Raw genomic sequence first — 25,370 nt, forward strand, 5'->3', positions numbered from 1 at the left:
CATAAGGCTGATTCCAAAGGGAATAAAAAGAAGAAGAAATAAAGTAAGCCTGATCCAGTTTCCACCAGAACTGCAGGTGACGCTTTGAAGTACTCTATGACATTAACCTTGGTACATGCAGGGTGCTGCCTGTGCTGGTCTTCTGGAGGAGAGGACTGCTGGACTCACTCAGGGTCAGACCTGCCCCAGTAAATATGCAATTACCAGGCACAGAGGGACGGGGCTTGGTGTGAGCAGGTCCCACCTCCACTGGGGTCAGTTGTGTTGCTCTCTGAAGTCCCACCATGTCAGTGGTAAGAGGGAAAATGGTGCCACCCCACTCTCTTATCCTTGGACAGGGGATCTCACACCCCAATTTGTTCAGGAAGCCCTCAAAGAATAGTGAGGGCAGTCAGCACGCCCTACGCCACAGCTCTGGTGTGTGGCTAGGATTCAGAACTCAAAATCTTAAAGGACCAGGTACCACATGGACCCACTCTCCTCTTCTGGAGTAGAGCTTCTTTGTGCTATGTCTGATGTCCTTTGTGTCAGAAAAACAATCCCTTACCTGTGCAGAATCTTGGTTATCTGCCTCTGTGTGTGTGCGTGCTTCTGTCTGCCTTTCACGGGCACCTACAGGGTCTTTTGTCCTTGGAGAGGCAATATACTTCTTCCAAAAGTACTTCAAGAAGTGGAATGTTCTCTTCCAGTGCGACCCAGGAGATCCCTATACCACACTATCCTATCCACTCCAGGGCCAGCGCCCTCCTCCCCAGGGGCAAACACCACAGCTCCACTCTGGAGAAAGTCATACACTCCCAAAACCTCAGAGTTTGAGCTCCACAGACTATTTGCAAAAAACCTGGGACACTGAGTACCTCTCACTCCCCAGTCTATGGTCCAGAGAGGTTTTCTTCTTGTACGAATCCAACCCTTTCTTTTTCTCTCCCTTTTGTCTCTGCACAGAAAGGGTTCACTCCCCACCGTGGCACCACTGTTTTTCTCTCCCCCAATTCTCTTCCACACACCTCACACCTGCACACTGTCTCCTTCCAACTGTGGAGATCCTTCTGCCAGTCCTCATATCGATTTCCTGGGTATCCTGAGTGATCTGACTTCAGTTCAGTACAGCTGTGTTTGAGGGAGGAGAAAAACCAGGGTCCCCATATTTCTGTCATTTTCTACTGACCATCAATCAAGGAAATTATAAGGCATGCACACCAAGGAATATTGTGCAGCCATTTAAAAAAAAAATTAGGGCTACATACCAGATTTCCATGGAGTATTGCTGAGAGAAAAAAGCAAAGTGTAGAAAAGTGTGTAAAACACAATCATGTTTTTATTTAAAAAAAAAAAAAGTGACTCCAAAACCCATATAAAGGCATACCTCGTTTTATTGTACTTTACAGATATTGCATTTCTTACAAATTGAAAATTTGAGGCAACCCTGCACTGAACGGGTTTGTTGGCACCACTTTTCCAACAGCATTTGCTCACTCCATATGTCTGTCACATTTTGGTAATTCTCACAGTCTTTAAAATTTTTACATTATTTTAATATTTGTTACAGTGATCTGTACTCAGCAATCTTTGATGTTACTATTGTAATTGTCTGGGGCACCATGAACCACCCCCATGTAAGATGGTGAATTTATTAATAAATAAGTGTTCTGACTGCTCCACTGACCAGCTTTTCCCTCATCTCTCTCCGTTTCCTTGAGCCTCTCTATTCCCTGAGACACAACAATATTGAAATTAGGCCAATTAATAATAACCCTACAATGGCCTTTAAGTGTTTATGTGAAAAGAAGTGTTATACATCTCTCATTTTAAGTCAAAAGCTACAGATGATTAAGCTTAGTGAGGAAGATACTTTGAAGGCCACAACAGGCCAAAGGCTGAACCTCTTTCTCCAACCAATTAACTGAATTGTGAATGCAAAGGAGAAGTTCTTGAAGAAAATTAAAAGTGCTACTCCATTGAACACATGATGATGACAAAACAAAACAGCCTTATTGCTATTATGGAGAAAGCTTTAGTAGCAATTTCACTCATATGTGGTATTCAAGAAACAAAACAAAGAAGCATAGGGGACAAAAAAAGAGAGGCAAACCAAGAAACAGATTCTTTTTTTTTCTTTTAATATGTAATTTATTGTCAAATTGGTTTGCATACAATATCCAGTGCTCATCCCAACAGGTGCCCTCCTCAGTGCCCATCATCCGCTTTTCCCTCCCCCCCTACCCCATCAATCCTGTTTGTTCTCAGTATTTAAGAGTCTCTTATGGTTTGCCTCCTTCCCTCTGTGTAGCTTTTTCTTTTTTTCTCCCCTTCCCCTTCCCCATGGACTTTTGTTAAGTTTCTCAGGATCCACATGAGAGTGAAAACATAGGGTATCTGCCTTTCTCTGCCTGACTTATTTCACTTAGCATGACACTCTCCAGTTCCACCCACAGTGCTACAAATGGCCAGATTTCATTCTTTCTCATTGCCAAGTAGTATTCCATTATATATATAAACCACATCTTTATCCATTTGTCAACTGATGGACAGTTAGGCTCTTTCCATAATTTGGCTATTGTTGAAAGTACGGCTATAAACATTGGGGTACAAGTGCTCCTATGCATCAGCATTCCTGTATCGCTTGGGTAAATTCCTAGCAGTGCTATTGCTGGGTCATAGGGTAGATCTATTTTTAATTTTTTGAGGAACCTCCACACTGTTTTCCAGAGTGGCTGCACTGTTTGCATTCCCACCAACAGTGCAAGAGGGTTCCCGTTTCTCCACATCCTCTCCAGCATCTATAGTCTCCTGATTTGTTAATTTTAGCCACTCTGACTGGCATGAGGTGATATCTGAGTGTGGTTTTGATTTGTATTTCCCTGATGAGGAGCGACGTTGAGCATCTTTTCATGTGCCTGTTGGCCATCCGGATGTCTTCTTTAGAGAAGTGTCTATTCATGTTTTCTGCCTATTTCTTCACTGGATTATTTGTTTTTTGGGTGTGGAGTTTGGTGAGTTCTTTATAGATTTTGGATACTAGCCCTTTGTCCGATATGTCATTTGCAAATACTTTTTCCCATTCCGTTGGTTGCATTTTAGTTTTGTTGATTGTTTCCTTTGCAGTGCTGACCTTTTTATCTTCATGAGGTCCCAATAGTTCATGTTTGCTTTTAATTCCCTCGCCTTTGGGGATATGTCAGGTAAGAAATTGCTGCGGCTGAGGTCAGAGAAGTTTTTTCCTGCTTTCTCCTCTAGGGTTTTGATGATTTCCTGTCTCACTTTCAGGTCCTTTATCCATTTAGAGTTAATTTTTGTGAATGGTGTAAGAAAGTGGTCTAGTTTCATCCTTCTGCACGTTGCTGTCCAGTTCTCCCAGCACCATTTGTTAAAGAGACTGTCTTTTTTCCATTGGATATTCTTTCCTGCTTTGTCAAAGTTGGTCATACTTTTGGGGGTCCAATTCTAGGGTCTCTATTCCTTTGGTCTGTGTGTCTGTTTTTATGCCAATACAATGCTGTCTTGATGATTAGAGCTTTGTAGTAGAGGCTAAAGTCTGGGATTGTGATGCCTTCTGCTTTGGTTTTCTTGTTCAATACTGCTTTGGGTATTCAGGGTCTTTTGTGGTTCCATACAAATTTTAGGATTGCTTGTTCTAGCTTCGAGAAGAATGCTGGTGCAATTTTGATTGGGATTGCCTTGAATGTGTAGATTGCTTTGGGTAGTATTGACACATTTTAACAGTATTTATTTCAGTCCATGAGCATGGAATGTTTTTCCATTTCTTTATATCTTCTTCAATTTCCTTCATAAGCTTTCTACAGTTTTCAGCATAGAGATCTTTTACATCTTTGGTTAGGTTTATTCCTAGGTATTTTATGATTCTTGGTGCATTTGTGAATGGGATCAGTTTCTTTATTTGTCTTTCTGTTGCTTCATTATTAGTGGATAAGAATGCAACTGATTTCTGTACATTAATTTTCTGTTCGACTTTGCTAAATTCATGTATCAGTTCTAGCAGATATTTGGTGGAGTCTGTCGGGTTTTCCATGTATAATATCATGTCATCTGCAAAAAGTGAAAGCTTGACTTCATCTGTGCCAATTTTGATGCCTTTGATTTCCTTTTGTTGTCTGATTGGTGATGCTAGAAATTCCAACACTGTGTTAAACAACAACTGTGAGAGTGGACATCCCTGTCGTGTTCCTGATCTCAGGGGGAAAGCCCTCAGTTTTTCCCCATTGAGGATGATATTAGCTGTGGACTTTTCATAAATGGCTTTTATGATGTTTAAGTATGTTCCTTCTATCCCGACTTTCTCGAGGGTTTTTATTAAGAAAGGATGCTGAGTTTTGTCAAATGCTTTTTCTGCATCGATTGACAGGATCATATGGTTCTCATCTTTTCTTTTATTAATGTAATGTATCACATTGATTTATTTGCAAATGTTGAACCAGCCCTGCAGCCCAGGAATGAATCCCACTTGATCATGTGAATAATTCTTTTTATATGCTGTTGAATTCGATTTGCTAGTATGTTATTGAGCATTTTTGCATCCATATTCATCAGGGATATTGGCCTGTCGTTCTCTTTTTTTTGCTGGGTCTCTGTCAGGTTTGGGAATCAAAGTAATGCTGGCTTCATAGAATGAGTCTGGAAGTTTTCCTTCCCTTTCTACTTTTTGGAAGAGCTTGAGGAGGATAGGTATTCTCTCTGCTTTAAATGTCTGGTAGAATTTTCCAGGGAACCCATCTGGTCCTGGATTCTTATTTGTTGGGAGATTTTTGGTAACTGATTCAATTTCGTTGCTGGTTATGGGTCTGTTCAAATTTTCTTTTTTTTCCTGTTTGAGATTTGGAAGTGTGTGAGTGCTTAGGAATTTGTCCATTTCTCCCAGGTGGTCCAGTTTGTTGGCATATAATTTTTCATTGTATTCCCGGATAATTGCTTGTATTTCTGAGGGGTTGGTTGTTATAATTCCATTTTCATTCATGATTTTATCTATTTGGGTCATCTCCCTTTTCTTTTTGAGAAGCCTGGTTAGAGGTTTATCAATTTTGTTTATTTTTTCAAAAAACCAACTCTTGGTTTCATTGATCTGCTCTACAGTTTTTTTAGATTCTGTATTGTTTATTTCTGCTCTGATCTTTATTATTTCTCTTCTTCTGCTGGGTTTAGGGTGTCTTTGCTGTTCTGCTTCTATTTCCTTTAGGTGTGCTGTTAGATTTTGTATTTGGGATTTTTCTTGTTTCTTGAGATAGGCTTGGATGGCAATGTATTTTCCTCTCAGGACTGCCTTCGCTGCATCCAAAAGTGTTTGGATTGTTGTATTTTCATTTTCATTTGTTTCCATATATTTTTTAATTTCTCCTCTAAATGCCTGGTTGACCCACTCATTCTTTAGTAGGGAATCCTTTAACCTCCATGCTTTTGGAGGTTTTCCAGACTTTTTCCTGTGGTTGATTTCAAGCTTCATAGCATTGTGGTCTGAAAGTATGCATGGTATGATTTCAATTCTTGTATACTTATGAAGGGCTGTTTTGTGACCCAGTATGTGGTCTGTCTTGGAGAATGTTTCCTGTGCACTCGAGAAGAAAGTATATTCTGTTGCTTTGGGATGCAGAGTTCTAAATATATCTGTCAAGTCCATCTGATCCAATATATCATTCAGGGCCCTTGTTTCCTTATTTATTCTCTGCCTAGATGTTCTATCCATTGCTGTAAGTGGAGTATTAAAGTCCCCTGCAATTACCACATTCTTATCAATAAGGTTGCTTATGTTTGTGATTAATTGTGTTATATATTTGGGGGCTCCCGTATTTGGCGCATATATATTTATAATTGTTAGCTCTTCCTGATGGATAGATCCTGTAATTATCATATAATGCCCTTCTTCATCTCTTGTTATAGCCTTTAATTTAAAGTCTAGTTTGTCTGATATGAGTATGGCTACTCCAGCTTTCTTCTGACCTCCAGTAGCATGGTAGATAGTTCTCCATCCTCTCACTTTCGATCTGAAGGTGTCCTCAGGTCTGAAATGAGTCTCTTGTAGACAGCAAATAGATGGGTCTTGTTTTTTTATCCATTCTGATACCCTGTGTCTTTTGGTTGGCGCATTTAGTCCATTTACGTTCAGTGTTATTATAGAAAGATATGGATTTAGAGTCATTGTGATGTCTGTAGGTTTCATGCTTGTAGTGATGTCTCTGGTACTTGATCTCACAGGATCCCCTTTAGGATCTCTTGTAGGGCTGGTTTAGTGGTGATGAATTCCTTCAGTTTTTGTTTGTTCGGGAAGACCCTTATTTCCTTCTATTCTAAATGACAGGGTTGCTGGATAAAGGATTCCCGGATACATAGTTTTTCTGTTTATCACATTGAAGATTTCCTGCCATTCCTTTCTGGCCTGTCAAGTTTCAGTAGATAGGTCTGCTACTTCCCTTATGTGTCTCCCTTTGTATGTTAGGGCCCGTTTATCCTTAGCTACTTTCAGAATTCTCTCCTTATCCTTGTATTTTGCCAGTTTCACTATAATATGTCGTGCAGGAGATCGATTCAAGTTACATATGAATGGAGTTCTCTGTGCCTCTTGGATTTCAATGCCTTTTTCCTTCCCCAGATCAGGGAAGTTCTCAGCTATGATTTGTTCAGGTACACCTTCAGCCCCTTTCTTTCTCTCTTCTTCTTCTGGAATTCCTGTGATACGGATATTGTTCCATTTGATTGCATCACTTAGTTCTCTAAATCTCCCCTAGTACTCCTGAATTTATCTCTCTTTTTCTCAGCCTCCTCTTTTTCCATAATTTTATCTTCTAATTCACCTATTCTCTCCTCTGCCTCTTCAATGTGCACTCTGGCTGCCTCCATTTTATCTTGCACTTCAGTTATAGCATTTTTAATTCATCATGACTATTTTTAGTCCCTTGATCTCTATAGCAATAGATTCTCTGCTGTCCTCTGCTTTTTTCAAGCCCAGTGATTAATTTTATGTCTATTATTCTAAATTCTTGTTCCTTTATATTGCTTACGTTGGTTTTGATCAATTCATTAGCTGTCGCGACTTCCTGGCATTTCTTTTGAGAAGAATTCCTCCGTTTTGTCACTTTGGCTAGCTTTCTCTACCTTATGCGTTTTAAAAGCTTGTGTGCTCTGCACCTGTGAGCACTGCTATATTAACGGCAGGCCATACACTGTCCAGGGCCTGGCCCTTCAGGAGGTGTTTTTTTTTCGGGGCTTGTTATTTGCTCTCTGTTGTTGTGACTTTGGTTATTTTATTACCCTACTCATAGTAATATTTCGGACCCTACACCAGGTGTGCTTTGATTTGTTCCTTGGAGTAGCCCTGCTGATGTGATTAAGCGAGTACCCCAGTCTGTGTGCCTCGGTACCTAGATCTAACACTTCTAAAAAACGATTCCCTGAGCATCTTAGCTTGAGGCCTCCCCACATTGTGCATGACAGAAAGGATCCAAGAAACAGATTCTTAACTGTAGAGAACAAACTGATAGTTATTAGAGAGGAGGTTGGTTGGGGCAGGGAATGGCTTAAATATGATGGAGATTAAGGAGTGCACTTGTTGGGATGAGCACTGGATGTTACATGTTAAGTGTTGAATCACTAAATTGTATACCTTAAACTATTATTATTCTGTACGTTAAGTGGAATTTAAATAGAAAGTTAAAGATCAAACCATCCAAACATTCCCTTCAGGCAAAGCCTAATCTCAAACAAGTCTCTAACTCTTCAGTTTTATGAAGGCCAAGAGAGATGAGGAGGCTTTCAGAGAAAAGTTTGAAGCTAGCAGAGATTGGTTTATGAGGCTTAGGTAAAGAAGCTGTCTGTATAACAACAAAGTGCAAGATGACGCAGCAAACTGTTGATATAAAAGCTGCTGCAAGTTATCCAGAAGATCTAGCTAAGATAATTAATGAAGGTGGCTACATTAAACAATAGATTTTCAATGTAGACAAAATAACCTTTTATTGGAAAAAGATGCCATGTAGGACTTCCACAGCTAGGGAGGAGAAGTCAGTGCCTGCTCAAAGTTTCAAAGGACAGACCGACTCTCTTATTAGGGGCTAATATAGTTGGTGACTCTAAGTTGAAGCCAGTGTTCATATACCATTCCATAAATTCTAGGGCATTTAAGAATTATGGTAAATCTACTCTGTCTGTGCCCCATGAATGGAACAACAAGGCCTAAATGACATCACGTCTGTTTTCAACATAGTTTACTGAATATTTTAAGCCTGCTGTTGAGACCTACTACTCAGAAAAAATATTCCTTTCAAAATATGACTGTTAATTGATAATGCACCTGACCCCACAAGAGCTCTGATGGAGATCAGAATGAGATTAATGTTGTTTTCATGTCTGCTACCACAGTATCCATTCTGCAGCCATGCATCAAGGAGTCATTTGGCTTTCAAGTCTTAATTTCATGTATTTCTTAAATAATAAGGCTTGAAAGCCATTTCATAAGGCTGTAGCTGCCATAGATGGTGAGTCCTCTAATAATCTGGGCAAAGTAAATTGAAAACCTTCTGGAAATGATTCACCATCTGAGATGCCGTTAAGAATATGTGTGATTTATGAGAAGAAGTCAAAATCAACCTTAAAAGCAGTTTGAAAATTTATTCCAACTCTTGTGGATGACTTTGAGGGGTTCCAGACTTTAGTGGAGGAAGTAAGTGTAGATGTGGAAAGTAAGTGCGGATCTAACAAGAGAACTAGAATTAAAAGTGGAGTCTGAAGATGTGCCTGAATTGCTGCAATCTTGTGATAAAACTTTAAAAGATGAGGAGTTGCTTCTCATGGATGAGCAGTATCTAATACAGTATCTAAATACAATTTTATTTATATATTATGTGACTCAAATATTTATGTGTTCTAATGATTTTAGTTATTAGTGGAATATTTGTTCACATCATAGGTTGATTGTGTTTACCACATAAATGTAACTTTATTTTATCAAATTTAAATGTTTATTTTTCTTTTTATCAAATAGTATACATTGAAGTCTATCTACCTTATGAGATAGCGAGCTGATGAATAAATTCAGGGATGTTCTAGAATGTATTCTTGCGTTTGTGTGAGAATGATCAGTTAACAAGGTTGTGGAGCAACAAGACAATGGAGTTTTGTGTGATCACAAAAAGTTGTATTATAGTTCTTGTAGGAGAACTCATTTTAGTTTGATTTCTGATTAAAAATTAGGTGTACCTAAACATATTTCAGGCCTTAGTGAAATTTCTTCCTTGCAAAAAGCAGGCAACCTTTCTGTTCTATTAGTTTCTGTATTCCCTTCTAAATATTACTTTAATTTAAGTTAATCTGTACACCTCCTTGTAGAAGATTGTAGCATACATTAAGTAAATCAATTGTATGGACAAAATATACTTCAGTTTTAGACTGTCTTAGAGAAATCTGCATGTATTAAACTAAATTAGAAACTCAAAGATTTTTTCATTCATTACCATTATATAAACTTCTGATCCATGTATGTTTTAAGTGTTTTGGCGCTAAAGATTAATTTGACTTGAATTTTTTAGGAACAGCTTTTGTTAAAAAAACAAAAAACAAACAAGGCATGTACATACTTAAGACAAATGTTAAACTGTTTGAAATTTGCAACATATACAATGCAGTAAAACCTAATTATATGTTTTATCTTTTCTGTGATATAGTTGTGCAAGTTACTTTAGGTCCACAGTCAATATTTCCTTGACAGTGTTAACCTCTTATGAGAACTGGAACACTAATAATAAGAACATAGAATTTAATAGGTTTAACATTACCTACATGATTAATGTGTTTATGACAGTATATGACATTGAAATTTACTTCATTGAATATAGTGCAGATATTTCTCAACCTTCTGGTTTTTTAAAGGTAATTTACACTTGACTCTCAAAAACCTGGGACTTGAACTGCACAGGTCCATTTAAACGAGTATCTTTTTTCAATATAGAATAGGACTAAATGTATTTTCATTTATGATTTTCTTAACATTTTTTTCTCTAGCTTATTTTTATAAAAATACAGTCTGTAATACATACAACGTACAAAATATGTGTTCATCAACTGTTTATGTTATTTATAAGTCTTCCTGGTCAGCAGTAGGCTATTTAGTATTTAAGTTTTAGGGGAGTCAGAAGTTAGACTGCACGGGGGGATTGATGCCCCTAACCCCTGTATTGTTCAGGGGCCAACTGTATTTAGATAATTTTAAAAATAGATTCAGATCTAATATTGAAATATTTCCTCTAATTACTCTTTACTCCTTTCAGAGGAAATGGATGTAGAAGCTCGACTTACTGAACTATGTGAAGAAGTTAAGGTACTTGGATTTTTTTAAATTAACATTATCAAGTTATTTGAGTGGATTCTGTTTCCTATTCTAAATATTTTATCCAAGAAAACTTAATGATTTATTCTTCCTCAAGTGGTTGATCATAGTAGAATAACAGCTTAGCTGATAAAAAGTTATTTGGCTTCAGCATGAAGTTAACTTATTTTTAAAATATACATTATTCTGCATATGAATGAGATAGCAAAGACAACTAATTGTCAGAAGTGTGCATTTTCTTCAATTAGTTTACTCAGAAGAATTTCTGGACAAATTTTTAAATCATCCTTAAATTTACATATATTTACAAAATGATAGTTCAGAAATGAAAATTGATTTATTTCAGCAGACCAGTTTGTCTCAGACTATTTTCCCAGTAGTTTATTCTTGAAATTAAATTAAATTGATTTTTCTTTTTCCTTTTTTTTTTTTTGTTTTTTTTTTTTTTGGCCGTGAAACTAAATGTTCTATTTTAAGTATTCTGTTTTAAGATTACTATATATTTCACTCTTGGTTAGCTACAAATCAGAGACATAAACAAAAATATATATTTGGCTTTGGAATGTATTTCTGTATGTAAATTTGAATAAGGACTAGACCACTTTGAAAAGGTATTTACCTTCTCCTTGTAAAATTATACATATGCATGATACACAAGTAATTTTGTATCCTGTTCTAGAGGTTTTCCCCACAGCTCAAATAAGAGTATTTTCTTTAAAAATCAACAATGTTGTCATAATAGTTGCTCACAAGAACATTAAACATTTAGAAGTAATCTTAATAAGATGTGTACAATTAATGTGAAAAAATCTTCAGTGTTTCACTGAGATATTTGAATAAGTAAACATGATACTTTTGAATGGAAAGAGAAACAGTCACTGAAAGATACCAGTTTTTCTTAAGTTAATAATTGATACATTCATATCAAAATACCATTGGAAATGTTAAAATTTGACTCTCTTTAAAGAGCACTTGGAGAAAGGTAAAAATGACTAAGAAAAACCTTAAAAAATACATTTTTGTAGAGGGACTTGCCCAAATGTATGTTAAAATGTATATAAAACTAATGGAAATAGAGAATGACTTCTCTAAAAGAATAGAAAAACAGCAGCTTCTTGGTGGGGACTCAGTTCAGCATCTGAGTCTGTTTCAGTTCAGGTTATGATCTCACTGTTTGTGAGATAGAGCCCCACGTTTGGCTCCGCACTGACCACCAACCCTGCTTGGGATTCTCTCTGTCCCTCTCTGTCTGCCCTTCCCCTACTTATATATACATACAATACATATACTTTGTATCATATATATACATACACATATGTATGTATTTCAAACTGTTAACAGTAATACAGACAAGAGTTGCATGAAGGATGGAATTGTAAAGGAAAATTTTTATTCTTTGCTCTATATCCATCTGTGCTAGATTTTAAAAATACTGTATGTATTGATATATTACTAATAATTTTTTAGGTACACATTTAAATTTCAGTATGTAAATGGACATGATAAAATTTAAGATCAACAACATATGGTAAATTTTGACAGCAAATAGAATAGACAAAAGATATAATATTTGAAGAGCTCTTTCAAATCAATAAGAAAACCTATAACCATTTTTGGGGCGCCTGGGTGGCGCAGTCGGTTAAGCGTCCGACTTCAGCCAGGTCACGATCTCGCGGTGTGTGGGTTCGAGCCCCGCGTCAGGCTCTGGGCTGATGGTTCAGAGCCTGGAGCCTGTTTCCGATTCTGTGTCTCCCTCTCTCTCTGCCCCTCCCCCATTCATGCTCTGTCTCTCTCTGTCCCAAAAATAAATAAACGTTGAAAAAAAAAAAATTTTAATAAAAGAAAACCTATAACCATTTTTTAAGTTAGTATAGGATACTCATTTACAAAATAGGTTAATAATTGAAACATATTCAATCTCACAATCATGAAATAAACAAAATTTTAAGAATTCTTATACCTTTTTTAACCTATCAGGTTGGCTGTGATTTTCTAATAATGTAATGCTTGTTAAGATGTGATAAGATACAGATTCTTATATTTCTCTCATAGATCTTGGAGATCTTTTTCAGATATTAATTTGGCAGTATATATTCAAAGCCAGGGTATTACTTGTCAATCAGTACCAAATAAAAAATCAGAGATTCATATACATTGTAATTTATAATGTAAAAATATTAACCTAAGTAAATACCCAATGGTAGGAGAATGGTTAAACAAGTTATGGGACACTTACAGTCTAAAAAATGTTATATAGGGGTGCCTGGGTGGCTCAGTCAGTTAAGCATTCAACTTTGGCTCAGGTCATGATCTCACAGTTTTCGGGTTTGAGCCCTGCATCAGGCTCTGTGCTGACAGTTCAGAGCCTGGAGCCTACTTTGGATTCTGTGTCTCATTCTCTGCCCCTCCCCCACTTGTACTCTGTGTCTCTCAAAAATAAATACAATGTAAAAAAAAAATTTTTTTTTAATAAAAAAGTTATACAACCTGAAAAACATGCTTTCAAAGGGCACCTGGTGGTTCAGTCAGTTAAGCATCCACTTAGGCTCAAGTCATGATCTCACAGTCCATGAGTTCGAGCCCCATGTCATTGGACTCTGTGCTGACAGCTCAGTGCCTAGAGCCTACCTGAGATTCTGTGTCTCCCTCTCTCTCTGCCCTTCCCCTGCTCACATGCTCTCTCTCTCAAAAATAAATAAACGTTTAAAAAAATCCTCATTATTCAATGGAAATGGCATAATAGTATATATGATTCTAGAGTTTTCTCTATGTATATAACTGAAAAAAAATTGAAGACTCCACGCTAACATGCACTCAATTTTCTTTTTTGTTCTTCACCTGTTTTCCAAGTCTAATATTTAAGTAAGCAGCATTTTGTAATCAAACAAGATCAATGACTGCTATGAAAAAGTACATATCCATAAAAGACAAGATGTTATTTGAGAAAATATTATACAAATGTAAGATCGTATTCCTACATTTATACATATAACACAATTTATTAAAATTTTTTCTAATTTCCTTTTTAACATAAAAATATTTTATTATTATTTATATTTTGAGACATAGTGCAAAGATTTATGTAAACCAGAGGAGTAATTTATTTATGCTTGTAAGGATGCTTTCCTAATAATGAAAATACTAAAGTCCTCTAAGAACCTTGGTGCCATGATTTCTGAAAAGGAAAATTAATAATTACAGGGTAGCTAGACAGCCTTGCTTTCAGGGGATTAAAAAAAAGTGTTGTTTACATTGTTCAACCTATGGTAAAACCAAGAGAATTATTTCTACATGTGTGGAGATTATACAAAGAATAGCATTGCTTGCCTTACACACTGCTGTTTAGTTACTGTCAAATGTTTATTCAAGTCGTCTTTTTCTAAACTCCCTTAACACTATTCTTGGAACAAGACTGCTTGTTTCAACTTATTTTAGAGTACACTTTAATCTTCTGTTTGTTCTTAAGAGAGACATGAAAAACTTGTTAGCATCATTTCTAATACGTTTATAAACTATTTCCTGGGGCAAAATACATTTGTAGATTTATTATACATTGATGAATCAATATTTATTATATGTTGAGTCTCTTAGTTTCCATTCAGGAATTCTGGAATTTTTCAGCATTTTCTGAGTTTGTCCATAAATTTGGGGGGGCTTTTTCCTTATCTGAAGTCTGTAATTCCTTATTCATTCATTCATTTATTCATTCAATAAATATTTATTGAGTGACTACTGTGTGTACTAGTAACCAAAGTCACAAAAGTGTATAAAACACAATCCCTTCCCTTCTTACAAATTTTGCTGAATTTTTGTTTTATGTCCTCTCTGAGCTAGGATAGAAAAGAAAAGCCTACTGAATTGCAAACTTCAAAAATAAGTAAAAATAAGGGTGCCTGGGTGGCTCAGTTAGGCCCCCAACTCTTGATTTTGGCTCAGGTCATGATTTCATGGTTCCTAAGCTTGAGCCCCACGTTGGGCTCTGCCCTGACAGTGCACAGTCTGCTTGGGATTCTCTCTCTCCCTCTCTCTCTGCCCCTCCCTTGCTCTCTCTCTCTTTCTCAAAATAAATAAATAAACTTAAAAAAAAAAAGAAGTAAAAATAAACTGAGTAAGATTAAGTGTGATAAGCAACATTTTTTTTTTAAAGGGAGCATGAAGATATAATTAGTACTCTTTAGGATATGCTGAACTTGAACACATTTCTTATCACATTCAAATATAGTCATCTAGTGAGTGATGGCTCTAGAGTTCGGGAGAGATGTGGTCCAGATATAAAGATTCAGCAGTCATTAGTGTATGTGATAATTGAAACTATGAGAGTGGCTTTCAATCTTAACCGGAATAGACTACTACCTTCTTTAGGATGGGGAAATGAAATCATCATCTATCTGTATATTTAAGGTAGATTTCCTAGTGTTACTAGCAATTGAAGACAAATTTTTCCAGCAAGATATAATCTGCCTGAACAGTGCTGCCTCCGTGAATTAAAGAAAGGCTTGCCTTCATAACAAAAATGCCTGTCCAAAAGAGAAGGAATTATTCTGATGTATAATATAGTCTTATTTTTCTTTGTTCACAAATCCTTATTTTACTTACGCAAGAAATCCAATGGCTTATAGAAGATTCTGCATTTTGTGGTATAGTTCATTACTTTTAACTTTTATCATGAGTTTAGGTGAATATTTAAATAAATGGGACAATTTAATACCACTATTAGAACCCTCATAACAGCATAGTAAAATTGGTTATCCACTTTTGTTTCCTTACTAAACTGAGCTTCTCCTGTTAATCTTTGATGTAGATTGGAATGTGGGCGCTAGTATTTAAAATGTGCTCAATAAACAGTGGGTAAATGAATTGTTAGAAAAGAGAAAGAAGTGTTTGATGACTATAGAAGGACTACCAAGGGCAAAATAAAACTTAGAAACTTAGGATGAAGGAAAAGCAGTTAGTACTTTAGAAAGTATCTCTGTTCTTTCTGAGGAGTTGCAGATTTTCTAAGTACTTCAGTTAGCAGATTGGAGGAAAAAATCTTAAGATTTCATTATCTTCTAACACTTCTATAACTTTCATCATGATTTGTACTTATGTTTAAAATTCTCAAGATTTTAGTGTTTGGGTTGATCATGCTCTTTAGAATCCTATGTGTAATTTTAAACTATATTTGACATTATTTTGGTAACAAGATATCTCAGATATTGAAATATCAATTAAGTTGCTGTAGTAACTGTCAAATTTTTTTAAAAAGCCATTGCTCACTTGGTCTCTATACATATGAGCACGTGCACACACACACACTTTTTAAAACTAAAAATTTGCCTTTGTATTGATGTTCCAATAACATTATATTTAGATATAGTAAGTCTCAGGAAGCAGTGAAGTTTTTTTCTTGTCATTTCAGAAAATAGAAAATCCTGATGAACTGGCAGAACTTATAAATATGAATCTTGCACAACTTTGTTCCCTTCTCATGGCTTTATGGGGTCAGTTTCTGGAAGTTATAACACTACATGAAGAACTAAGACTTTTATTGGCACAAGAGCACCATACTTTGAGGGTAAGTTAAAGAAAAGTGATGTTAGAACATTTTGATCAGTATTAATTATCTTTGAATTTCATTATGAATAAAAAACCTGATTTTTACCCTTATGTTGATAAATTAGAAAAGAGACATTTACTGTTGTGTTATTGTTTGATTTCTTAAGTTAATAATAAAACAATACAGTTAATCACATGATTTGTCTCAGTTACAACTCTTGCCAATAAGAAAAATCATCTAAGTGTAACTAAAATAGAAAACTATATGATACAGGCTAGCCACTGGAACCTAAGAACAGGTATTAGTCAGGTCTCATTAGAAACGGAAATCAGGAACAAGAGAGCCATCTTAAACTAATCTAGACTCTTTTTCCGGCTTTTCCTCCTTTTGCCTCATTTAGGAATGTGTATTACAAACTTGGAAAGTCAGGGGGTAGTAATCTAGACACACATGTTTGCTGTAGGCTTACTATGGACCTTGTGCAGAAATTTTTGTACAATTTTATTGTATAGCTTATCAAGAGGCTTTGATATATGAAACATCTGACTACTTTTCCAATCTTATCTCTTTGTATGCTCTGTACACACATTAATTTTCCTGACCTACTTACTAGTAGGTCCTTGAAAACACCGTGTTTTCTTTTCTTCCTTTTTCTTTTCTTAATTATAAAACATATTATCAAAATTAGAAAAGTACATAAAACATGCACATTTTAACAATTAATTAAAGGCACATATCCTTTTAACTCTCACCCAGACCAAGAAATAGAAAATTGAGAATACCACAGCAGTGCCTTGTGTGTTTTTTCCAATTTCTCTTCTCTCCCTGACATTTAGAAATAATCACCATCTTGTCTTTTCTGATAAGGAGTTCATCACTTCTTTTAGTTTTACCATCTGTGTACACATTCTAAATAATACAAGTTGTTTCATTCTGTGATGTTATTCAGCCTATGTTATTGAATTCTATATAAATGAGATGATACAGTGTATATTCTTTTATATCTTCTTTCACTCAAGATTGTGTTTGTGAGATTAATCCATGTTTTTATCAGTAGCTATAACTGTTCATTTTCATTGGTGTGATGTATTTTATTTGCATATACCCACAGTATGTGTATCCATTCTGCTGATGGACATTTGGATTACTCCTAACTTGTAGCTATTACAAACCAAGCTACTATGAACATTCTTGTACATACTTCCTGGCATGATAGTTTCTCTGAATTATTTACTTGTAAGGGAAATTGCTATGTCATAGGATCTGTATAACGTCAGTTATTTACAAGCAAATGCCACACTATTTTCCAAAGTGGTGCCAGTTTTCACTGCCACTAACACTTGATGAGAGCTCTTGTTATTCCACATACACCCCACACCTCTTGATTTTTGGCAGACTTTAAATTTTGCCAGTCTGATACCATTGTAGTTTTAATTTGCATTTCTCTGATGACCTGTGAGGTTGAGCACTATTTTGTATGACTATTGGCTATGTAGATTTCCTGTTTGTAAAGTACCTGTTCAAATTGTTTAATCATTTTTCTATAGGATTACCTTTCTTTTTCATCTTGATTTGGAATACTTTTCTATGTATTGGCCTTTGTTACATGTTTTGTAAATAAATCTTCTCTTGTGTCATTGTTTTTTTTTTCCCCATTATCTTTGTGCTGTCTTTTGATAAATTAGAGGTCTTAATTTTAGTGTAAATGGAACAGAAGAGAAAGGCCAGATATAGACGTATCCATACTTGGACATAATATATCCAGAGCAACATATAGAGAAACCTCAAGATTTCAAGAAAAGTTGAGATTTTCAATAAATGATGTTGGGACAATTAGGTATTCATGTGGAAAAAAAATACTATGTAAAATTCAGTTTAAGGTGGATTGAAGACAAATATGAAAAGCAAAGTCATAAAGCTTATAAAATATAATAGAGAATTTACAGAAGAGTTACTAAAATAGTACAGAATAATCCTATATACTCTTCATCAGAATCACAAGTTACAATTTTGTCATGTTTATCATTCCTTCTTTTTTTTTTTTTTTTTTTCATTCCTTCTTTTTATAGATAGGTTATACACACACACACACACACACACACACGGATTTTTTTTTTCCTGGATCATTTGTTTTTTAGACGCATCATGTTCTTTTATCCATAAATACTTAAGGGCATATTGACTAAGAACAAAAATACTTTCTTACTTAACCATAGGACAGTGATCAACTTTATGAAATTTAATATTGATACAATATTGATATCTAATGCAAAACTCATTTGATATTTTATTGTTTGTCTTAATAATGTCCTGCCTGACTTTTCCCCTTTTCCAGGATCAAACTCAGAATCACACATTGCATTCAGTTTTCATGACCATTTAAATTCTTTAGACTCATTTAATCTGGAATAGTTCCTTGTATTTTCTTTGTCTTTCATAAAGAGTTTTGGCTAGTTTTGTAGACCATTGTTCAGTTTGGGTTTGTATTATGTGTATTATGTTTACTTATGGTTAGATTCAGGTGATATAGTAATAGTGGAAATATACTATATTTTATTTCTTTGTCAATCAGTTTTGGTAAATTACGTTTTTTAAGGAGTTTGTTCTGTCTAAATTTATTAATTTATTGGCACCAAATAATTCATAGTATCCTTCAATTATTTTTTTTAACATCTTAAGTATCTGTAGTGTTTTTCTGTTTTATTTTTGTTGTCAGTTATTTGTGCCTTTATTCTTTTTTTCTTGACTGGTTCCATCAGAAGTGTCATTTTACTAGTTTTTTCAAAGAACTAACTTGATGTTAATTGTCTCGTGTGTTTTGTTTTGGGTTTTATTAGTTTTCCTTTTGACTTTAGTAGTTCCTCTTACTTTCTAAAGGTTTATTTTGCTTTTTAAAGCTTCTATAAGTAGATGTTTAGCTTATTGATTATAGCATTTCTTTTTTTCTGCTTTATACATTTAAGTTGATAAGTTTTTCCCTAAGTACTGCTTTAGTACAAGTTTTTAATATGTTCTTTTTATCCTTTGGTTCTCAGTATTTTGTAAATTTTGTGAGCAGTTTATTCTTTGATTCAGGGTTGTTTAGAAGTTTTTTTCTCATTAGTATATAAAATGGTTTATAAAAATAATAAATACATCTATTCCTTCTTTTTCTGGATATAAACATAAACAATTTACTAGTCAATGACAGGACTCCATAGGACTAGTCAATGATAGGACTTTATACACACACACTACCCCAAATGGGAAATTATGCAGCATACCAATAATAATTTGGTTGGGAAATCTTTGATTTAAAGCACTATAGGTAAACAAAACCATTTTAAAGAATACACTAGATATGTTGTCCTATATTTAGCAGTTGTTATTTTTGCCTTGCTCAGAAATCCAAGAAATTGAGTGCCTGCCCATAGTCTTCTGAAATAAGGGACCAGAGACCGTTCTTGTCCAAAAATTGCCATATTTTGTATCAAGTGACCCTGCAATTTGAATTAGAGGTTGGCACTTAGACCAAAGGTAGTCATCTACAGCGTGAACATAGAGAAGACTGGTCATTTTTGAAGGTGGCTGCTGCATTAACTCTGCTGATTTGGAGCATTTTCTATTAGAAGAATGACTGAATAAAGTATTCAGATCATTTGTCTTGAATAATTCAAACATGGGACACAAAAGAAGAGACCCAGTTACTAAACAGTGGCAGAAACCAAGAGAAGGTCATAGACAAAAGTCATGAGACAATAGAAGCCATTAATAAACCATTTATTACAAGATAGGGATGAAAGTAAAAAGGATCAAAAGCAAAGCAGGGAGAGTGTCAGAGATAGAGAGGAACGTGAGAATGGAGAAATGAAAAGGAAAGAACAAACACTGGTTTCTGAACTGCTACTAGAGTGATACTAGGATATTAGTCTAGGTGTTATTTGCTAAATGGCAATGAACAGCATTTCAGTTTCATAAGAACTGGCTGTTTGGCTACAGAGTCACTTCCTTGGATGTCCTTACTTTATATCCTTATAAAAATCCCACACAGCCTGAGGTTATCTGACCACATCTCCATCTCTTGCTAACTAAAGAGCCTGTATTTCCAAGGCTGTGTTTCTTTGTTTCCAAATGTATTGATTTCCTGGTTGCCTTTTTGTTGTTGATTTCTAGTTTATCTTCATTGTGGTTAGAAAAGTCTGTGATTTCAGTATTTCAGTATTCTTGGAGACTTGCTTTATACTAGGAATGTGTATTCATCAGATTGCTGGGTTAAGTGTAAAATATGCTGGGTTAAGTTTATAGATCATTTTGTTCAAATTTTTCATATTCTTCATGAATTTATGGCTGCTAGTGCTATCAACTACCAAGAAAAGTGTGGTAAAATCTCCCATTATGGTTATAAATGTGTCTTATTTGTTGTTACCAGGTAGTAAGTGGCAGAGATGGGATTCAGACCCAAGCAATATGGTTCAATAGCCTGTGTTCCTTACCGTTTGACATACTGCCTCTCAAGATAGAGAAGGGAATTATAGCAAGGATCAGAGGCAACTTTGTAGCATAATATTTTATGAGGTTGGGGTTGTCCTGGGTAGAATAAGAACAAGAAGGTAAGCCAGTAGAGAAGCTGATGAATGCAACTTTGAAAAAAGGGAGCAAAGAAGGAAGGCCAAGATAAAATTGGGTTTATGGAAAACTAAAATGTCAAAGATAAACTGAAATTTTTCCTAGAGCTTCGTTTTTCTCACTCCATTCTAGATAATAAAAAATGGCCTATTTAACTCCTAAAAGAATCAAGGAAAGGTAATTAAGACACAGAGAGAAAGTGCCCTAATGTTACTTAACCAGGAATAATAATCCTTGCCCTGTCATGCCCTGCTCTGATGTATATCACAAAAACTGGAAATGGTGGTATATTATGTCCTTTGATTCCCATTTATGCAGTTAAATAGGAACTTTGTTCATAAAGTTTATCAGTATTCTGAGAATACATTGCTAAGCCTACAGTAACCGAAGTAGTCCAAAGGTCATTCATTGTTTGTACTGGGACAGAATTGGCTGTAATAAAGTGTATAGGCTGTCTGATAATGTATTCAGAAACCGTGCAATTGAACTAAGTTACAGAAGTGAACGTATGATATGGAATCTCTTGTTGGAGTGAAAGCAAATAATGAGGCAAAGAAAGAGTTGGACTAAAAAGAGGAAATGTAATTCTATACTTGATAAGAACAATGTAATGAATTAGTTTAACATTTGTTCTACCATGTTATGTGATATCAAGATTCAGAAAGGACAGATTTCCTGAATCTTGGAAAATTAAGTCACCCAGACTGGTAGAATTTTGTGGTTACATGCCATACACATTCACATTAAAGCATAGAGACTATTATGTATGAATGATTCCAGTACCCCATATTACATAAAAAGATGAAAGGCAGTAATATCAGCATCATGGCAGTATAAAATGTCTTTTGTTTTTGTCCCACCCACAACAACAAAAATTTAGCATCTATCCATGAACAAAAGTGACTGTGGGAGCTGTGGGATCTAATACCATATACTAAGGAACCCTGGAGGCATCTCACCCACCTGTGCATTGGATAATAAGCGGAAGGATTTCAGTCTTGACCCTGCAGTGGCCTGTTTACCAGCTCTTGATGCTCGTGGCTACAGTCTGGGAACTCCTGGGGAATTAGATTTAGATAGTTACCCAGGGTTGAGAGAACCTTTGCAGAAGTTCATATTTCCAGAAGAGAAGTTCCAGTATTCCATTGGCAAAAAAAAAAAAGTACAAGTTTGGATGCATTAGAATTCTAGCAAGAGGAATAGCTTGTCTTTAAATATATCATCCCTCGCCCAAAATAGCACAGCTTAGGTCTAAGAGAACCCTTCTTGGCCTGTGATTTTTCATGCAGAGAAAAAGAAGAATGGATGAGTTGAGTACCCAGCTTCCCTAGCTGTGCAGGACATTGCCAAAGTGGCTCCTCTCTCTCTCTCTCTCTCTCTTGCTCTCTCGCTCGCTCTCTCTCTCTCTCTCTCTCTCTCTCTCTCTCTCTCATCCCATCTAGAGTTCTAAATCAGGAGTTCCATGACTTGGGGGGTAAAGTGGAAAGAGACTGGGATAGTGGCAGATGGGTCTCTCAGAAAGCATTAAAGGGACTCATACTTCTCACTACATCACAAACTCCGTTAAAAGTTTGTTCATGAGCTACTTGGACAGCCTCGGCTGTGGATCCCTCCAACTGGCCATGGGTACCTCCACCATTCCATATGCCTCACCCACACCCTCCCTTCTACTCTGCATCTGGCTCCCTTTGTGCGCTGCTGAAGGCAGTGACAAAAGTAAACTTTGGCAGATCTGTAGCTGCAGGCCAGGAAGAGACCGTAAATGAGCTGTGGCATCACATTTGAGAAATAAAAGATAGGCAGTCAGCACTCAGCCTGATACGTTGCAGGAAGGAGAGAAGGAATACAATATTAAAAAATTTGCCAAAGAGGGAGCAAGAAATATAGAGCAGGTATATCCATAGAAAGTCTGAGAAAACCTCAGAATCCCTGTCAAGACTGAGGAAATATTTCTGCCCCGAAGACAGTAAATACTGGAGGAGGTGACTGCTACTTCAAATGTTAAGGTAGAAATGCAAAACTCCAAGAAACATGAAACATCAGGGGAAAATGACATCACCAAAGGATCATAATCCTCCAGTAACCGAACCCAAAAACAGGGAGATCAGAAATTTACCCAATAAAGAATTCAAAGTAGCCATTTTAAGGAAACTCAGCTACAAGAAAACACAGAAAGATAATTCAACAAGATTAAGAAAGCCGTGCACAAAATGAGAAGATTAACAAAGAGATAGAAATCATTAAAAAAAAAAAATCAAAAGCAAATTCTGGAGCTGAAGAATTTGGTGAATGAAATGATAAATGCAGTAGAGAGCATTCACGACAGAATGAGCCAAACAGAAAAAAAGAATCTGTGATAAAAGATAGGAACTTGAAATTCCAGTCAGAGGAGAGCAAAGAAAAAAAGAATGAAAAAGAGTGAAGAAAGGCTTCCTGATCTATGAGATACCAGCAAAAGTAATAATTTGTAATTATTCAAGCTCCAGAAGAAAAAGAGAGGGAGAAGGGAACAGAAAGCCTATTTGAAGAAATAATTACTGAGAGTGTCCCAAACATGGGAAGACATTTGGATATCCAAGTACATAAAGCTCATAGGTCACCACCAAACCAACTAAATCTAGGGAGATCCCCTCCAACACACTATAATAAAACTGTCAAAAATCAAAATCAAAGAGATAATATTGAAAGTTGCAAGAAAAGAGAAGATTGTAATCTACAATCAGTGGATTGTTAGGAAAAACAAAGACTGGAAGAAGAGAGCTACAAAACAGCCAGAAAACAACTACTGAAATGGCATTAATTAATCCTTACATATCAGTACTCTAAATGTAAATGGATTGAATTCTCCAATCAAAAGTCATAGAGTGGCTGAGTAGACAAAAAAAGAACCAACTATATGCTGCCTACGAGAGACTCACTTCAGCTTTAAGGACACACATGGGCTCAAAGTGAAGCAATGGAGAAAGACATTCAATGCAAGCAGAAACCTAAGAATAAGGATAGCTATACTTGTTTTTTTAAGGTTAGTTGTACTTATATCACACAAAATAGACTTTAAGTCAAAATGATAATAAGAGACGGGCAACTAGGTGGCTCAGTCGATTGAACATCCAACTTTGGCTCAGGTCATGATCTCCTGGTTCGTGGGTTGGAGCTCCGCGTCGGGCTCTGTGCTGACAGCTCAGAGCCTGGAGCCTGCTTCAGATTCTGTGTCTCCCTCTTTCCCTGCCGCTGCCCTGCTCGCACTTGTCTCTGTCTCTGTCTCTGTCTCTGTCTCTCAAAAAGTAAATCAACATTAATAATTTTTTTTAAAAAACAATGAAAATGAGATAAAGAAGGTCATTATATAATGATAAAGAGGTCAGTTCTTCAAGAAGATCTAACCATTTTAAGTATATATGCACCCAGCATTGGAGCACCTAAATATACTAAGCAGATACTAACAGATCTGAAGGGAGAAATAGAAAACAATACAGTAATAGTAGGGGACTTCATTACCCCACTTTCAACAATGGATAGATCATCCAGATAGAAAATCAATGAGGAAACATTGGGCTTGAACCATACTTCAGACCAAATGTACCTAACAAATATACATAAAATACTTGATCCAACAGCAGCAGAATACACTTTTTTCTCAGGTGTACATGGAAGATTCTTAGCAAATTTTAAAAGATTGAAATCATACCAAGTATCTTTAAATCACAACAGTGTGAAACTAGAAATCAATTAACAGAAGGAAATCTGGAAAAATCACAAATATGTGGATGTAAAACAGCACTCCTAAATAACCAATGGGCCAAAAATCTCAAATAAATAACCTAAATTTACATATCAGGGAACTAGAAAAAGAACAAACTTAAGCCCAAAGTTAGCAGAAGGAAGGAATTAACAAAGATTATAACAGAAATAAGACCAAAAAACAATGGGAAAAATCAACAAAACTAAGAACAAGGTTTGTTTGTTTCTTTGTTTGGAAAAGATAAGCTCAACACTTTTAGCTAGGCTGAGAAAATAATTTATAATATAAAATGAAAGAAGATAGAGTGCAACTGATAACCACAGAAATACAAAGGATTATGAACAATTATAAACCAACAAATTGGATGAGTAAAGAGATTCAATCGTTAACCAACAATTACTCATCAAAGAGAAGTCTAGGAAAAGATGGCTTCACTAGTGAATTCTACCAAATATGTAAAGGATTAAAGCTAATCTTTCTCAAATTCTTCCCAAAAAAATCAAAAAAGAACACTTCCAAACTTTTTTACAATGCCAACATTAGCCTAATACTAAAGCCAGATAAAGAGAATACAAGAGAAGTAAACAACAATCCAATATCCTTGATGAATGTAGATGCAAAAATTCTTAACATAATATTAGCAAACTGAACTGAACAGATTAAAAGGATCATACACCATGATCACATGGGATTTATCCCTGGGATGCAAGGATGCTTCAGTACACACAAGTAAATAAATGTGACATACCACATTAATAGAATGAAAGATTAAAATTACATGATCCTCTCAATAGATGCAGAAAAAGTATGTGGCAAAATACAATATTCTTTTATGATAAAAACTCTCAACTAGATATAGAAAGAATGTACCTCAACATAATAGTAATATGACAGGCCCACAGCTAACATTATACCCAAGGGTAAAAAGTTGAAACCTTTTCCTTTACTATCATGAACAGGACAAGGGTGCCCATTTTCATCACTGCTATTCAACAAAGTACTGAAGTCCTCATTAAGCAATTAGACAATAAAAAGCAATAAAAGACATCCAAATCAGAATGGAAGAAGTAGGGGTGCTTCGGTGGCTTTGTCATTTCAGCTTCTGACTCTTGATTTTAGCTCAGGTCATGACCTTGTGGTTCGTGAGTTTGAGCCCC

At 35.6% G+C, this 25,370-nt stretch overlaps 1 protein-coding gene across 1 annotated transcript in view; it reads left to right on the forward strand.

Moving 5' to 3' along the window:
- Positions 1-25,370, forward strand: part of FAM135A (family with sequence similarity 135 member A) — a 121,782-nt gene that overhangs the window by 54,155 nt on the left and 42,257 nt on the right. Inside the window, 2 exon segments of the mRNA XM_030315786.1 lie at positions 10,269-10,318; positions 15,729-15,884. Of these exon segments, the coding sequence (XP_030171646.1) occupies positions 10,269-10,318; positions 15,729-15,884 (206 nt within the window).

The sequence above is a fragment of the Lynx canadensis genome, chromosome B2 (assembly GCF_007474595.2).
Source record: "Lynx canadensis isolate LIC74 chromosome B2, mLynCan4.pri.v2, whole genome shotgun sequence".
NCBI lineage: Eukaryota > Metazoa > Chordata > Mammalia > Carnivora > Felidae > Lynx > Lynx canadensis.